The sequence below is a fragment of the Sturnira hondurensis genome, unplaced genomic scaffold (genome assembly GCF_014824575.4).
Source record: "Sturnira hondurensis isolate 20B ecotype Veracruz unplaced genomic scaffold, ASM1482457v3 Scaffold0008761, whole genome shotgun sequence".
Classification (NCBI taxonomy): Eukaryota; Metazoa; Chordata; class Mammalia; order Chiroptera; family Phyllostomidae; genus Sturnira; species Sturnira hondurensis.
In genome coordinates this window covers 2,678,975-2,696,897 of record NW_028081392.1, presented here as the reverse complement: position 1 = coordinate 2,696,897, position 17,923 = coordinate 2,678,975, and the positions used below count along the sequence as shown (strand labels likewise).

General features: G+C 41.1%; 1 protein-coding gene and 1 long non-coding RNA gene across 16 annotated transcripts; one reads left to right on the top strand and one right to left on the bottom strand.

The window, feature by feature from the left end:
- Positions 1–1,336: 1,336 nt before the first annotated feature.
- NUDT13 (nudix hydrolase 13) lies at positions 1,337–16,742 on the bottom strand. 15 transcript variants are annotated; one of them, XM_037055882.1, is made up of 10 exons: positions 16,641–16,728; positions 15,656–15,724; positions 10,293–10,384; positions 7,398–7,537; positions 6,033–6,167; positions 5,154–5,260; positions 4,045–4,170; positions 3,777–3,888; positions 2,919–3,073; positions 1,337–1,960 (listed from the first exon to the last, which is right to left on the bottom strand). In XM_037055882.1, the coding sequence occupies exons 3-10, from the start codon at positions 10,373–10,375 to the stop codon at positions 1,760–1,762; spliced, it is 1,059 nt and encodes a 352-aa protein (XP_036911777.1). In that variant the 5' UTR covers positions 10,376–10,384; positions 15,656–15,724; positions 16,641–16,728; the 3' UTR covers positions 1,337–1,759. The 15 variants fall into 15 exon arrangements, with proteins under 15 accessions (XP_036911777.1, XP_036911778.1, XP_036911789.1 ...); XM_037055883.1 differs by having other exon boundaries at positions 15,660–15,724; XM_037055894.1 differs by lacking the exon at positions 15,656–15,724 and having other exon boundaries at positions 16,641–16,742.
- LOC118993478 (uncharacterized) lies at positions 9,587–11,019 on the top strand. The gene is made up of 2 exons (XR_005067862.1): positions 9,587–9,645; positions 10,833–11,019. It is a non-coding gene; the product is annotated as an uncharacterized LOC118993478 (long non-coding RNA).
- Positions 16,743–17,923: the final 1,181 nt, after the last annotated feature.

The window sequence follows — 17,923 nt, the reverse complement described above, 5'->3', positions numbered from 1 at the left end:
GTATCCCAACCTTGTCCTCTTTTGCCTCAGCTTTCAGATACCCTTGGATTCTAAAGCAAAGCTCTCTTCCCACTCAGTGCCGGGAAGCAAAGTTCGATATTGCAGCTTCCTCCATTAGCCACTCTCATCTTTCCTTTCCCAAAACAACACATTAATCCAAAAGCAAACAGTTAACCCAGGGTAAATTTGAGAAACGTCACACACTCCCCTTTCTGTCCTGTATTTTCAGACGGGGGGTGTGTACACTTACACTCACAAACACACCCACACAGAGCTGGGAAAGGCTGGGATAAGGCAGTACACATGGACCCTGAACTGTTTTCTTCTAACTGCAAGATATGGGGAAATCTCAGGGCCTCTCTTTCTAGAGTGCCTTTCCCTTCAACATGCTGGGTTCAGCTCTGGTCAGGGCAAGCTGCCACTCTCACAGGACAATCAGGTCCCATCACATTTTATCCCGATGTCCTGATGAATGAATGCACCTGGACTGCCCAAAGCAGTGACGGTTTGCTGGCAGGAGAACAATGGCCTTATCGCTTCAAAGGGGATTCAGTGCTTCAGCTTCTCTAGTTCTGGAATCTCTTTTGCTTAGTCCTGTGGAACTCTGACGTATTCATAATCATAGGGTCTTTGGCACTTACATATTTAACCACAAGTCAGTGTCTAAAATCATGGGAAGATACGGCTCTTTCCCCAGCCGTGCATTCCTCTTTTCAAGCTGGCCTCCCTCCAGTATTTCTTCTCTGCCATTGCTTCAGTTCTTCCAGACTTGGAACCTGGACTTAAACGTTTGTCACATGAAATTCTCACTTTCTGCGATTTCTTCACTCATAAAACAGAAAATATATCTGAACAAAGGAGTGCAAATTTACTTTATCTCCTCCAGATAAATTTTCCCCTATGACAAGGTATAAAAATGGCATACACAAATGATGAGAAATCCTAAGTTTAGTTTATCCTTTGAAGCTCAAGAAATGGTTCGCCCTCACTAACCCCTTAGTTGACGTTGTAACACTGGATGTGCGAAGGGCAGCAGTCACACACTTGGGGGAAAATGGGACGGCAAAGTGATCCTTCCAGCCTTGGATCACAAACTGAGCAAGTAACGGTAAAAACCCCTTCCCATCTAAGTGCCCCACTGAGAGGCAGTAACCGCCACAGAACATCATTGCAGAGCTCTGAGGGAGACCTCAGCTCCCACTTTCCTTTAGTGACTTAAAGGACTATGACTTTTACTTCACTACTATGTACAAAATAATCACCTGTACTTAAATTAAAAAATGTTACATTGTGCTATTTGTCTTAAGTCTATGAAGATAAAAAGTAACTCAGTGGGTTGAGATTTGCTATATATTTTTTAATAGTAAAAGTTTTAACCAAAATTATACCAGGCACATTTTGGCAGTTTGATATAAACCCAGCATTAACAAGCCACATGCCAACAGTTGTTTGCACCCAAGGTTTCGGAGAAGATGGGTGAACCAGGGCCTCCTTCTGAACTGAAGCCGTGGCCTTCCCCCTGGCTTTGATGGTTGGCATCCGGGTAGTCTCTCTTCTCACTCTGGCATCTCTGCTTGCCTGTGAGTAGGAACAGCGTTCATTAACACCGCTGGGAGAGGCATCTTGCTGTCAGCTCGCCTTATTCTCTTCCTTAACATGAGTTTGGCTGCATATGGCATTTTGTCACCTCTCCTTCTCAACTGACATTTGCTGCACCCCTCTGAGATGCTGAGGAGGGGTCTAGGTGGCCTGGTCTGAGCTAAGCAGGCAGGGAAGGACAGGTTGGTTTTTCCACCCACTCCTTAATCAGTTGGTGGGCAATGGCTAACTTAGGGGGCAGCCAGAATGGGAAAGTTCCATTCTGTTGCTTAGTATATGGGTCATTTCTCTTCAAGGCCATGACCACCTCATCATGACTAAACCAGGCAGCTGCTTCTAGTTCTCTCGAGTTCACCTGGATCTGAAAGACATAAGGAAAAACAGAATGTAAGATTAGGAGCTACAAAATTTAGAGTACTATGGCCAAAGGTGGGAAGATGGTTCTAGAACTGGGCAATCTTAGAAGGTGATACCTGGGACCATAGGCTGGGAGATAATCAACTCTAGATATTACCCAGGAGCAAAAGAGGCATAATTAAGAGATAAAAGTGACATATTTTTAATAGTAAAAAAATTTTAAATATCCTGGAATTACAAACACTAAAATATTGAGTGGTTAATCTGGAGGGTAAATTATGAATAATACTTGTTTTTCTTTGTGCCTCTGTTGATTTTATACAAATGTTACTTTAAAAGATAAAGTGTAATTAACAATATTCAAAATCATAGAATCTCTTTGCAAGAAGCAAAGTAGTCATGGGAAGTCTTGAATCATGGGAAGCTGAGAAAAATGAGATAGTATTCATTCCATAGGAACCAAAGCAGAACAGACAGACTGGTAGACAGGAACCCCAGTGCCATCTGTCAGAGTTGCTACAGGAGAGCGAGGTAAGACAATAGCCAAGTACCTTTCAACCAGAAAGGAAGGCCTATAATCATTATTATTGTGTAATTGACAATTATTAATAATGATCATTAGTGCCTAACATCGTGATTGGCTTGAAATAAGATAATCTCGAAATCAGTCATTAAATTCGGTACATTATGTGTCTAATCTCTGGCAGATGCTGTGTTAAGTCCTGATGATGAAAGAAAAATTGTCTCATGACTGAGACATATGCAAGGAAGAATGGAGATCATGTTGGCGCTCCGTTTCCATGGTGATGATTTTCCTTACAAGATTGCTAATTCCTTAAGGATAAATGATATCTTACACATCTTTGCATAATCTAGACAATGTTGGACTAGACAGGTGCTTAGTGAGTAGCTAATGACAAGCTTGAATGAGGCAGATAAAATATCACAGCCTCAGAACTGACCTCTGTCTGTCCAGGACTCACAGCTGCGTGACAGGCAATCATGAGTGAGCTGTTAGGGAAGGGCCAGTGCTGGGATGCAGAGTACTGCAGTCTTTCCACCTCCAAGCCCACCTCTTCTGCTACTTCTCGCCGGACAGCCTCTTCCAGACTTTCACCTACAAGCACTCAGATTAATTCAGGACAGCCCTGCAGCGGGAAGGGTGATACAGACGCCCATTTGTGAAAGAGCAAAACTGGCTCCGAAGTGTCACTGAAATACTCTTGGGAGAGCCTTAACTCTCCGAGTCTCTACAACAGGAATCAAGTCTAGAGTTGGGTGTTGAACTGCAATAGTTAAACCAACACAACACAGTGCAAAATAGTTACAACACTGAGTAAGTGGCAGTGGGAGAAGTTACTGCTCTCGTCGGCTTTAATGAAATTGTAATGCCACATTTTACCATTTGCAAATTTTACAACAATAGACTGAGCGAAAAAAACCTGTAAATACTGAATTCTGGTTAATATTATGCATGCTGAAATATTTAGGGAGAGGTGTACTAACATCTGCAATCTATGCATCAAAAAAGAAGATGGATTAATGGGTAGATAGAAGAAGTATGTGATAAAGTAAGTTTAGGAAATTATAGTCTAGATGGTGAGTGTATGGGTTTCCACTGTATAGTTCTTTCAACTATACTGTTTGTTTGAAAGTCTGCCTGTAAAATATTGGAAAATTATAATGCCAGAGGCGTTTTCATGACATAACAGGGGAGAATATGCTTGACACCCCAAACACTATGACAGCAACACAAAAAATAACTACTATTGGTGTGGTTTTGTGTCTTCCAGTGTCATCTGTACATGCCCTAAACTTACCTATATCACAAAAACCTGCCAAGGCAGAGTACATTCCCTTGGGGAAGGAACTCTGGCGGACAAGCAGGCATCGAGTCCCGTCTGACACCAGCGTGATCACCACAGGAGCCATCTAGGAAAAGGGGAAGGAAACTAGGATCTTGGAGCCTGTGAATGGGATGAAGGCATGAATCACCAAGGAAAGCCTTTTAATTGTACCGGCTTCCATCCCCAGGACAGAGCAGTGTGCAGTCTTCTTGGATCACTGGCCATTTAATGCTGTGCTTACCTGTGGGTAATAGATGATCTTACTAGAAGGGCACACACGCTTGCTGCCAGCCACATTCTTCTTGGTGGGCTGCCCACTTCTACTGCAGAACCGATGAGCATCGTGCCAGCGGAGGAGGGCCTGAGCCTAGCAATACAAAGATGGGCTTGGTTTCCTTTGGAGAGAGTGTGAGGCTCATCTACAATAGTGCGGGGCCTAGTATTCGGAACAGCTCAAAGGGAAGTGCCAGTGCCTTTCCAGTTCACCTACTTTACATGGTTATTAAACGTTCAGATAAGGAAACTATCGAACATATTCCTCCTGCATCTGAAATATAAGTAAAGCACATTTTAAATGTATTATGAATTATTTAAAATATATGTAATATATAAAGAATTATAATAAAAACCCATGTGCTTATGACCCAGCTTAAAAATAAAACATTTCCAGCCCTGGCTGGTGTAGCTCAGTGAATTGAGAGTGGGTTGCAAACCAAAGGGTCGCTGGTTCGATCTCCAGTCAGGGCACATGTCTGGGTTGCAGGCCAGGTCCCCAGTAAGGGGTGCATGAGAGGCAATCACGCATTGACATTTCTCTTCCTCTCTTTCTCCTTCCCTCCCCTTCTCTCTAAAAATAAATAAATAAGAATCTAAAAAAATAAAGCATTTCCAATATAGTTGAACATCCCAGCATGTATTCCTCAACAAAATTTGAGTGTTCTTGCAAATAAAAGATGCTTATTTAGAGATATCTCTAATTAAACAGATAATCAAAAGCACTTTAGCAAGTGAAATGTAAAGCTGTGAGGATGAGTGAAAGCAATAAAAAATAGTTTCTCATAGGAAAAACATGATGCATGACCCACTGTGGGTCATTAATAATGTTTATGAGGCTGACAAATGCCATAGATCTGCAGGTATTGGTCCTGACAGCAATCTTGCCAAAAGCAAGGACGGAAGAAAGAAGAAGCAATCTCCCTACAGCACACTGTCCTTCTGCCCAGGTCGGTGGGGAGAACTATAATCTGGAAAAGAACTGTAGTCTACTCTAGCCTCGTGTCATGCACACACTTCTTGCCCTTGTATACTGCTTTACCAAATTTCCTACAGAAATGAGAAGTTGGCACCTACCGTGGATAGCAAGGAGGCATCCTTCACATTCAGCCGAAAGAGAGCCTTCCTGAATTCAGTGAAAGATCCCTTGAGCTCTGCCTCCACTTCCGGTTTCTGTAGGGAAGCTAGAAAATTAGAAAAGAGAATGAAATGAAACAAATGTCAAACTGCCTCGGGCCCCTCTCAAGGAGATCTTGTTAAAACAGGGCTGCCCTAGCTTGTCAAATAAGACTGAACTAGGGAAAATAAAAAAATATACAGGTTCTCAAGCCCTGTGTGGAGATTCTGAACAGCCAGTGAGTGAGGCCCAGAAATCTTTCTTTTTAACCAGCACCAGATGATTCTCATATTTAGGCAAATTTGGGAAACAGCGTAGTGCTGGTTCCCAAGCTCCTTTTCAGGGCAACACTAGCCCTGGAAAAAAGTGGAAGGGGACCTAAGTGCGTATCTAAACCTCCGGTTGGCACCGAGACCTTGGGCCACACCCTGAAGCAGAGAAGAAGCTGGGGAGGAGCCAGGCCCTGCAGCAAACAGGCTCCCAACGCAACAGTGGAGACCCAGTACTACTTCAAGGTGACCTGTTTATCCACTGGCATTGATAAGAGATACAAGAACAACGTCATGAATTTTAAAACATTTCCTATGAAATCTTTAGGACAGAAAATGTATAAAGGTACAGAGAATAATACAATAAACATCTTTGTATCTACCACCTACCTTAGAAAGAAGGCATTAAAATTCCTTTATTTTAAATGACAATAGTAGAAGGTACTATTTTTTAATGTCCTAATTTAGAAAGTTGACCTTTCTCTAGTCCCAAATCTTTTTTTTTGAAATTTTCCTATCACGTGGATGCCCAGATTCTGAGAATCCCCAATCGGAATAATGTGTGTGTACCACTCATGGAAGAGGAGTCGTTCAGACCCAGGTCCAGAGCAAACCAGGCTTCGTGCTGTTCGGAGCCTCCAATCAGCACAGAATCTTCTACTCTTTGTGTATCCTGTCCAAGCTTTCCCAGGAGCTTTTCCAACTCTAAGAAACATAAAAGGAGAAGGGAGGAAATCAAGGGCTTTAACTGAACCACCTGAGCCATCTTACAGGAAATCATCTACCTCAGCCTGAAGAAGGCATACCTAGCTTCAGTGGCTGTCCTGCAGCTAATTAGCAACATAAACTTGCTCTAATCGCTTAACCTCTCTAGGCCTCTGTTTTCTCATCAGCAATCTGAGGAGCTCAGACTAAAGAAGGAATTCTGCCTGTGTAACCCTGTATCACTCTGTGACTGTACCATGAAAGGAGCATATCCCCTAGTTTAAAAGATCCATGGTAGTTAACTTATCATGGCACTGAAAAAGAGTCACATTTAAAATGGTAAATCAACCTCATAATGTAGTCTCCAGATTATGCCCCTTCTGTGGGCCAGAGTGGAACGTGAGTCCGGGATCCCAGTCTGTGGAAGACAGGTGCTGTCTCGGGCATGAAAACCTGTCCTCCCGGGCATGAAAGACTCCTATTTATTTGTTCATAATACAACAACAGTTGCTATATCTCTAAATATTTAGTGCCTTCTGATGGCATCCTCGTATTCTTCTGTAGTGCTAGAAGCTCCCTATTTCGATACTCCAGCATCTGCCCATGAAATAAACTAATGGGCAATGTACATCGAAGTTAGTCAGTGTACAGCAACATCATATAAAACTAAAAGTATCTTGAAAACCAAATCCCAGCAGCTTAGACATCTCCAGTTTTATACCCAAAGAGTTCTAGAAACAAACTAGTTTTAATTCACTTTTAATTTTGACCCTTCCAGGAAAAATGAAATCACAGTGCAAATTCTTGCCGGTGTAACAGCACTCTACTCTGTGGAGGCTGGAAACCACATCCAAGGCAGGGGCTGGCCAAATCTTTTAGGCTCTTGAGCTTTGTCACAATTACTCTGTCATTATAGTGTGAAAGCAGCCATAGACGATCTGAAAGTGAATGGGGGTGTCTGTGTTCCAATAAACTGTTTTTTTAAAAAACGCAGCAGGTTCCAATATGGACAGCAGTTTTGCCGACCCCAGGTTTAAGGCAGTAGTGGTTCAGACCATCCCCAAATACCATTTGACTGCGCAACACAGGTCTATACACTAAGTAATTAGTTGACAGAAGCAGTTTGAAAACACCTGTCCTTTAAAGCTGGAGGATCCTTCTCAGGGATTCAATATGGTCTGAGTTCTGCTTAGTGGCCACAGACTGGTATCTACTCTACTTGGGGCTTACCTACTAGGCTATACTGGGGCAGCAGGTATTGATGTTCTGATTTCTGAAGCAAAGGAGCCAGGTTATGAAAGAGGTAAAATGCTCCTGTCTGCTGGGCTTTTTTACATGCATCGTCATCTTCCTTCAGTTCAAATAAATACCTGTGTTTTGGAAATAAAGCATTATGAAGCTACATGTATTCACTTGTACAGCATCCATCTTCGAGAATCCTGTTCCTGCATCCCTCTCCTACCACAGTTACTTCCTCTTACTTACACCCCACATTGCTCTCTGAAGGATCTGTGGTGGCTGCAGGCAACCAGCTTCTCCTGTGCCCTGCTGTTTCCCTCGCCAGTACTTCTGCGCTTGCCCTTCTGTTGTACTAGCTGTTAATCTGTCTGTCTCCCCAAAAGATTATGATCTCCTTAAGGGCAGGGTCTGCCTTACTTCTGTATCTCCAGTAATTAGCATACTGAATGGCTCAATCCCATAAATATTTATTGAATGGAGCTTCAAGGGTAATAAATATTTACCGAATTGAACCTCAAGGTACTTTGCCAATATTGCACTGTGAGGCAAGAATTTACCTGCAGTGGATTGAAAGGAAAACAAGTTCAGTGATAAAACACCAACTACAGAATACCTAGAAGTGGAGGCAGGCTTCACTATTGCAGACACAGAGTAAACACTATACCTTCAGTAACTCTCATTCAATCTAGGGAAGATAAAGAGCAAGTTTCCTCTTCCATGCGAGCTTCTTTCAACTCTCTAGTCCCCCAAGTGGACACCATTTGCTCCTTATCTTTACTGAAGGGACCACGGATGGGAAAGTGAAGCTATTACAGAACTTATCTAAGAAGAGTAATATTTTCAGTAGGCAAAATAAAAATGTGGAAAAGAGAACACCGTATAATGAGCTTCTATTGTAAAAGAAATTGTACTGGCACACGTCCTAGGCTTTTCCATTGTCTTCATTAAAAATGGCCTAAGTCTATCCTTTTAGGAGCCTTGAGGATCCGGTCAGCTTTCCTATGATGTGGGGGGTGGGGGAGACCGAATGTAGATTCTCTTTTCGGGCCTTAGAGTTAACTATTCTTGACTGTTGGAAGCCCTAGAACAGACTCTTGGGTATATGGCACAATTTGTCACTTAAACAGGAAGCCAGGTCTACAGATATATTCTGTAGGATCTGTGTGCTTTTATAACACCATCGGGCAGAGTTGCTTTACCATAAAACTGCAAAGCAAAATGATAAACGCAACTCAGCAACGTCTTTGGAAACCTATTTCTGACTGTGATAAAAGGGGTTACAAAGATCTCTTTATGGACAGAAGACAAAGGAAACCTGAGATTTTAATACCAGTGATATTTTTAAACTTATCCTGAGTAACTGTAGCCTCCTGGGGCAAAGACTCAATGCACGTCAAAGGAGAGACATGTGCCACTGAGAAATTCCCAAATATAAACAATAGAACAAACACAGCCGCCTTCGTAAAAGAACAGAAAGAGTGGTACAGCCCGTACTTTGCCCTAATGACCCTAAAAAGCAAAACACGGAGGTTAAGGTCTTAAACCTGGGGCCTCATTAGAACTGGAACTGAGATCCAAAATGATCAGAAACTCTATTTTTAAAAATTCATTGCTCCCCTTTAGTTATAATAGCATGGAAACCATAAAATTAAGATCAAACAATTTTTTATATTATAAAAGTAAAAAAATAATCATTCTATAAAAATCAGGAAACACAGTTACCAACTTTTTCATAAAAGGAAATCATCAAGAATCCCACAACTCAGAGATGATCACTGTTTACACCTTGGAATTCTCTGAACTATTTATCAATGTTAGACATGTATACATATATAGGTCTATTTAGAATCATACCTACTAATTTGTAGCCTTCTTTCTTAGACATATTAACATTTTTACATCATGCTCCTTAGCAATAGAATTACTTTTCTCATGACTTTTGATTAATTTTTAAATATATTTAATCACCTTAACACTCATTTTTACATGATTCAATCATTCTGTTATCATTCTCAGAGTCTCGGCCTAAGAACTGCGAATAACCTTAGTGCCCAACAACATTGGAAACAAACATTGCAGTTCGGTTGTGTTCTCACCCTTGCTCGTATAAGGCTGCAGGCTTCCGTGCCTTTACACCTCGGACTGGCACTCACACTTGGTGGAGCTTTCCACGTGGGAACCCTGGCCGTGCGTGTTCCCACCAGAGGAGTTTCACAGTCACTTCTGCAGGGTACCCAACGTATTATTAGTCTAGGGCCACTACTCAAATTCTTTTCTTCAGTAGGGGATTCTTGGACCGCGCCACATCAATGACACAGATTTAAACTCCCAAACTGTGTGAGAGCAGGCCAGTGATTTCAAGTTCACAGATATCAAATGTGCCCAGGCTGTGACAAAGAAGTCACTTACCATTCTCCAATACTGGTACAAATTTATGTTTTCTAGTTCACTGACGTTTAGCTCTTTGGTGGCAGTGGGTACCAGAATTGGATTTATTTACCTTCTTCTCAAAAAACTTCATGAACTATTATTCAGTATAATATTTAATACATCCCATCATATGGGTGTGACATAATTTAATTTCTCCCTAGCTGTCCATTCCACCATGCAACAATGCTTCAGTGTCCGCCATGGGCCAGGTACTGTCTTACACACCAGGGGTATCAATGGAAAGACACCATTCCTGTCTTAATAGAACTTACTTGAAGTATGTCGTCTACTTTGGATATTATTGGAAATTTAGTTTATTTAAGATTTTTCCAATTACAAATAACTTTCAGTGAACATCCTTATACATAAATCTTAATCATACAACCTTAGTCCTCAATATAGGATTTTGAGATTTTTATACTTTAATGGGCCAACATTTGAATAATCAGAACTCACCGAGTCTTAGTGATGTAGGTTGACAGCAGCCTGTAGCACCACAAAGGTTTTCTCCTGCAAGCAGTCCCACAGTACAGAGACATGGTCAGGCCCTTTGAGGAAAGAGTTTTAAAAAAAAGATCATAGTATGCAATTTAAAGTAATGAGTCACCAAGAGAGTTATACTTTAAGCCAGAATAGTCTGACTTTTTAATATTAAGAGAAACTGAGTAGGAGTCGGGTGATCTGGCTTCTAAACTGCATTTCTACCACAAACTACCTATGAGATTTTAACTTTTCAATACCTCTTTGCTAATCAAAACCTGCTCTGCCCAACTAATCTGTGGTTATGAGACTCAGCTAACTACACACGTGTAGTTAATGTGTTACTTGTTAACGTGTGTTAACAAGTAACGTGTGCTCGTCCTTCCACATCGTGGATCTGTTGCTGGAAGGCAGTTGCTGAGCTAAGGCCCACGTTTCTCTCCTCCCGTGTACATAAGTGGGGCCAAAACTGTCTTAAGAATGGAATGTGAGTGGAGTCACATTTCTCTCTTCCAGGCCGAAGCGGTTCAGAGGTGGCTATGTCTCTTCATCCTCCTACTCCCCTTCTGCTTGGAAGACTCTAGATGGCAGCCCCATTAGATGGAGACCCTTGAATCACTACATGGAGAAGAGCCACCCACCAACCAAAAATCCCCCAACCTTGGACAAGTTATGAGTGAGAAATAAACTTCTACCACAGTAAGTCACTGAAATTTCAAAGGTGGTTCCTGCAGCTAGCAGTACTCCAACAGACCAAGTAAGTCTGGGAGGGTCCCAGAGTAATGGGGCCACATTTCTCAGAATACCTGAAAACCGAAGTCCCTCTGAACATGAAGCAGATAGGAAAAACATATAATCATGGCCATTAGAAAAATATTTCAAAAGGCAGCTACGCAAATCTACATGGATCTAAGGTATTTTCTTTTTTAAAAAAAATTTCATTGTGAGAGAAAAAATGCTATTATCCTAAGAATGTATTTTGCAGAAGGTGATTCCTTTTAAATTATATATAAGTAACTATTTTATTTCCCATGAAAAGTGCATTTCATATTAGCAATACAAGTGTCAAAAAGTCCCACTGAAATGAGAAAATCAGTACAGTTAAATAACCAGCCACCCTTTTAACTGTGCCCAAGGGGAACACACTTTAACACTAAACCACCAAGGGACATCTAAATTTTAGGCCTCCTTCTTGGTGGCGTAATTATGAAACGCATATGACTAATCTTCGAGCAGTTTTGGCTATGTTGGTCCTAGCCAAGGGTAAATTATATTTAGCAAATGACATTTCACCAAGTATTTACTGAGCCTGACTTTATGTAAGGGCCCTTAATGAATACAAAAATGTACAGGTTGAAAAGCCTGCTCTCAAGTGACTCCAGCAGGAGAAAGAAAACAAATAGTTCCACAGAAGGCAGTGTGTGATACACAGGTTACAAAGCATCCTAGGAGAGTATTAACAGTGATCAGACTTACGTGATACACCGGAATAAATGTATTTAAAGTCAACATTTCTTCCTCATATATATCTCTGAGAACGTAATAAACACTCCTTTTCCCTAGCAATTCCACTTCTAGGAATTTATCCTAAGAAGGAAAGGATATGTAGAGGAAAATTAAATGAAAGTTACGATAAAAGGAAATAATACACAGCTGTTAAAAAATAAACTGAAAATAAAATAACAGTAGAAAAATATATGTGTAATAAGCAGGAAAGATATTCAAAATATATTAAGAAAAGAAAGTAATTTTTGGTTGGTTTAATCTGATCTAATTAATTTATAAAAAAAGAACATATATTGCCCTGGCTGGTGTGACTCAATTGGTTGGGGTGTCATCAAGAAACCAGAAGGTTGCAGGTTCAATTTCTGCTCAGGGCACATACCTAGGTTGCAGGTTCGATCCCCAGTCTGGGCATATACAATTCCCAGTTTGGGTGCGTACGGGAAGCAACCAATGAATGCTTCTCTTTCGCATCAATGTTTCTCCCTCTCCCTTCCTCTCTCCCTCGCTCCCTCTCTATCTAAAGAAAAAAAAGCAATGAAAAAATCTCCTCAGTTTAGGCTAAAAAGAATATATATATATATATATATGAATATATAAATTAGATACATATTTATTCAATATTTGTATGTTTAAAGTGACCAGAAGTACACATACCAAACAGTTAACAGTGACTAATTTGGCAGAGCAGGAAGGAAATAGAGATTGAAAAGTGTACCTGTAATTTTTACTTTATACATTTCTGTACTTCAAAAAAAATTGACCATGTGTACATACTCCTATTACAATAAAATAAAGTATAATGAGGAGTAGTTCCTGGGACTAACTGCACAGTGAGGCTATTTCCAGGCCATTGTTTCCAGTAGTACCTCATCACATTCCCTGGGAGCCAAAACGAATGCCTTTGGGGTGGTCCTTGAATTCTGAAAACTGTAAGAGCTGTTTGGTTGTAGTTATGACTACGATGACCACTGCACTTGCTTACCTGATGCTTTGCCTGGTTTTTGCTGCTAAATACTATGCCCTGTGAAGCACTGTAACCTGTTAACTCATGGGATGGAGGTTGCAGAGCTTGTAGAAGACATGGGCATGTAACACGGAAATGTGCACTTGAAACCCACATGAAAGATCGTTAACCAATGGCATCCCAATACATTTAACTTAAAAAAAAAGAAAGTGCCCAGGCTGGTGTGGCTCAGTGGAGTGAGTGTCAGCCTGTGAACCAAAGCATCTCCAGTTCCATTCCCAGTCAGGGCACACGCCTGAGTTGCAGGCCAGATCCCCAGTCGGGGGTGCGCAAGAGACAAACACGCATTGATGTTTCTCTCCCTCTCTCCCTCCCTTCCCCTCTCTCAAAAATTTTTTTAAAAAAAAGAAAGAAAAAGAGAACATGATGAAGTTCTTAATGTAGCTTTAAAAAATATCAATAATCAAGAGCAAATCTAGAATTATTTAAACGAGAATTGTACCTTTGTTGGTATAGTCATAAGCCTAGAAGAGTAAGTCTAATTCCTTTTCTGAATGGTCCCTTGTATATTTTTATATCACCTTATATAAGAGCAGTGTAGAGTCTATTTAAAAGTCAAAGAAGAGAAAACGATTTTCTTAAAATTCATTTTACTGTACTTTTCTCTTTTAAATAGATAAGTTATAAAATTAATATAACTACATTACAGGACATCTGGAACACAAAATTGTGAGAGCATCCATATTACCACATAAAAATAACTTTTATTGAATATGTATTTTCTAGACTTTTTACTTATAAAATTTTTACATATTTATAATCAGAGGATATATTTTTCAGCTTGCTTTCATGAAACATGTTATAAGCAGTCCTCAATGTTTTTATAGAAACTTCATAATTTTTTTTGCTACATAATGTCACATTCAAACATACTCATACTGACTTTAGACATTTTAGGTTGCTCTGATTTTAAAGTATCAGAAATACCACCTGAATACCTCTGTGCTGATATTTTCAAGTTATTTTATTTATTTATTTACTTTTTATTTTTTGAAGATTTTATTTATTTATCTTAGAGGGGAAAGGAAGGAGAGAGAGAGAAAAATATCAATGTATGGTTGCCTCTCGTGCGTCTCCTGCAGGGAACGGGGAACTGGCCTGCAACCCAGGCATGTGCCCTGACTGGGAATTGAACCGCAATCGTGTGGTTCACAGGCCTGTGCTCAATCCACTGAGCTATACCAGCCAGGGCTCAAGTTATTTTTTTAAGATGTTACCCAAAGTAGAATTACTGAGATAAAATTTATTTTAAAATCAATGGCACTGTCCTGACTGGTGTGGCATAGTGGTTTGGGCATTGTCCCATAAACCAAAGGGTGGTCGGTTCGATTCCCAGTCAGGGCACATGCCTGGGCTGCACGCCAGGTCCCCAGTTAGGGGAGCACAAGAAGCAACTGATTGATGTTTCTTTCTCATGTCGATGTTTCTCTCCCTTACCCTGTCCCTAAAAGTAAATAAATAAAATCTTTAAAAAATGAAAAATAAAATCAATGGTTCTTTCTACACATTGTCACACTTAAAAGATTCAATAGCATTTGGTTTAAAAGAACTTTTCTATTTCTTTGATCACTATAGAGATTGAAAGTGTTTTCAGATTTAATAGTCCTTGTTCCCCTTTTGAAAACACCTGATGTCCTGTGCTCATTTATTAATTGTGGTTTTACTCTCCTTTTGACCATTCTAATTTTTAAAATATTATAGCCAGTTGGTGAAAGACAAATATATGATCTCACTTACATGTCAAATCTAACGAACAAAATAAACTGATGAACAAAATAGAAACAGAGGCATGGATACATGGAACAGACTGACAGCTGTCAGAGGGATGGGGTGGTGGGGACCGGATCACAGAACGTGAAGGAATTAGCCAAAGGACACACATGCATAACCCACAGAAACCGACAACAGTGTGGTGATGGGCAGAGAGGAGGGGAACAGGGCAGTGGGGTGGGGGGGAAGAGAGGTGGGCAAAGCTGGGGGAAATGGGGATATTTGTGATAGCATAAGCAAAAAAAATAAAGTTAAAAATATTATAGTACATTTACAGCACATTCCACAAGTTGATCACCAACATGCACTATAGGAACCAACTACTCTATGTACTGTTCTTCTCTTTGGAACAGTCATTCAGATCGAACCTCAGTACCAAAAAAAAAGAGGCTCTTTTAACAGTCAAGAGGATATGTGAGATTTTAGGATGAAAATATAATTTCTTATAGCCCTATACTACTCAGAAATCTAGTAAAGTGAAAATCTGCTACTTATTTCTGAACTATTGGTGATTGTTTTACCATCTTTTGGGATCTTCAGTGTGATGCATAACTCAAAGTGTACTGGCCCATGGGCTCAGATTTGGCCAATGTGCCACCATACTCACGTCCTTCTGCTCAAAGGCCACTTTACAAACAGAAAAGCTGTCAACTGTTTGAATCAGTGGCTACTGTTGTGTTTTAATGCCTCACGCACACTGAAAGTTAACTAGTTTGTAAAAGTTCACTATTTACAAAACACATTTGACAGAAAATACCCGCACCAGTGTTTTACTTTAGATGACAAGCTTAGGCCTGCCTTCTATTCCGTTTACAGTACAAGTGTAAGTTTCCAAAGCAAGGAAGAACAGGGACATGAGCACGGGACAGACTCCAGTCCTTTTAATCCTGGCTCCCCCACAGACTGTGACCTGGGGATATCACCTAGCTTGTCTGAGCTTTGTTTTGGTCTCACTTCTCACTGGAGGGGGTAGGCAGAGGGCAGGCAGAGGAGAGAATAAGGATCTCAGTATATCACAGCTACATCAGGTTTTGCATACCTACTTCTCATGTCTGCCCAATCGTAAAATCCTTAAAGGTGAGGATTGCGTCTTCCCCATCTACAACAGCTAGCACAGTGTAAAACACAATATATTTATATTAATACATGAACGAATGAATGAATGAATGAATCCATCCCATTTTACAAGAAGCTAAAGCTTTGAGAAGTGAAGCAGTCTGAGACCACAACCCTAGGGAGCAGCAGTCAAACCCAGGGCTGTCTGTCTCCAATGTTCATGTTTTGATGAATATATGGGAAAGCATTTTCTAACATTCATTTTATTATTTATGTTTTTAAAAAGTACAACGACTGATAGACGTGAAAGGTAATATTGTTTTCACTAAAAACTATTAAATTATGAGGCAGATCCCTTAAGAGTCACAATTTCTCTGATCCCCGTGTAAAGAATGGTTCACATGCTTCTCATCCTGTTCATCTTAACAGAAGAGAGATCAGTTTGTAAAACACTACAGTGTGACAAAAAAGCCCATCCTGAATCTCCCTGGTTACGTTTACCAAGAGGTTGGGCTGGTAGTGTTTGAGAGAGCCCTTTTCAGAGGGTCTGTCTTTTCATTACAGCGGACCAGAATGGGAGGGGGACATATGCAAAACTGAGAGGCCACTGGGATACAGATTTCAAGATCTCACTAACCAGTGTTATACTTTACTTTCTAAAAACTAATTTTTCCTCCTTTAATTCAAAAATAACTCAGGCACAATGCAGAGAAGTTAGCAAATCCCTTTTTTGAGTGACTCTCCAAAAAAGTGCCAGAAAATTATTAGCTGTGGTTAATAAGATAGTTCCACAAATTATGATACAAAGCTGTGGTCATTCCCTGGTTTCTGTAAGAAGGAAAGGGACTAAGCTAGAACTGCAAAATGCTGTGACTAAGAGGGTTTTTTCCCCAAGTTCTGCTTATACTTCCTCATAAAATGCCTCCTGCACTTAGAACCTGAACTATTTTCTATCCAGTTGTACTCACTCTGAATTCTGTTGGGGGTGCCGTTGTAGGCCTCAAAATCAGCAAGCACCAGGAAACTTGAAACGTTCCTGGGAAGTGGGGCTTCCCTGGCCTAGAGGGACTCTGCCACACTTCCCAGAATCCTCCTGGGCATGCACTCTGGGAAATGTAGTTCAAGGTTTATGTGATCCCTCCAGTGGCACAGATAACATGGTTGTCAGAAGCAGGATCTTCTGAGATCTTCTAAATCCATTACCAGAACTACTGTGTGTTTAGAGAAGGCCAAAGAGCATTAGATCCATTTTTTGGAATATGACAAAAATAAAATAATTAGGGGGGTGGGATGGGATGGGAGTAATAGACAGAAAACTGTACTTGAAAAATAATTAAATAAAAAATTAGGAAAAAAATAAATAAATAAAATAATTAAACCAGTTATATGCAGAGCATATTTTGTGGGGGAAGGGGAGAAGTTTGAGGCCAGAAATCAGGTATCTTTCAACCTTTCTGTATCTTTAATTCTCTGTACCCACTTTTTTTCCCCCAAAATAAACACCTTTTTTACATGAGGTTTTAGGAAAGGAGGGAGGAGGATTTCTTTGCCTTTCCAGGCCTTGGATTTCCTCAGCTAGAGCTCCAGCCACTGGTCCCCTAACACGGAGCCGTCTCTGTGGCCACACCGGCCTGGCCTTGAAGCGATGCACGCAAGAAGCTTGCCCTGCCGAAACTGCTGGGCAGTTCTCGATGCTCGAGAAGATGCCTGATTGTGGCATTCTTTTCCCTTCATCATATTTCTTCTGAATTTCCTTTGATCGTTTTTTGTTTAAAGTCTCTTCCCCCTCAGGAGTCAGTTCGGCCTCTCTTTTGCGGCCCAGGGGCAGGTGGGACTCATACCGCCCTCGGTGAGCCCCGCGCAGCTCCTCACCAGGGTCTCGGTGCGGACCAGTCCTTTGCTGGGTGCGCTGTGGACAACATCAGCAATCCCTGTTCTGCACGCGCAGCACCCCAAGCCCAGGAGAAGTTGCCCTCACCCAGCCTCAGGGCTGGGCACTTCCTGCTGCCTCCCCACACACGGACTGTGGACGCAGTGGGGGCCCATCTTAGTGGGCAGCAGGGTGTCCCAGCCCATAGTGTCACTTCTTGTGGCAGGGCTTTCTCTTGCGCCGCTGTCTTGTGGCGCTTGTGCCAGTTGTGCTGAGAGACGCCTGTGGCTTGCCACTGAATGGAAAAACCTGTCCGCCCACTTTAGAACTAGCTCTAACATTTCATGAAACGCTGCCAGTTTAAACGGACAACACTGTGCC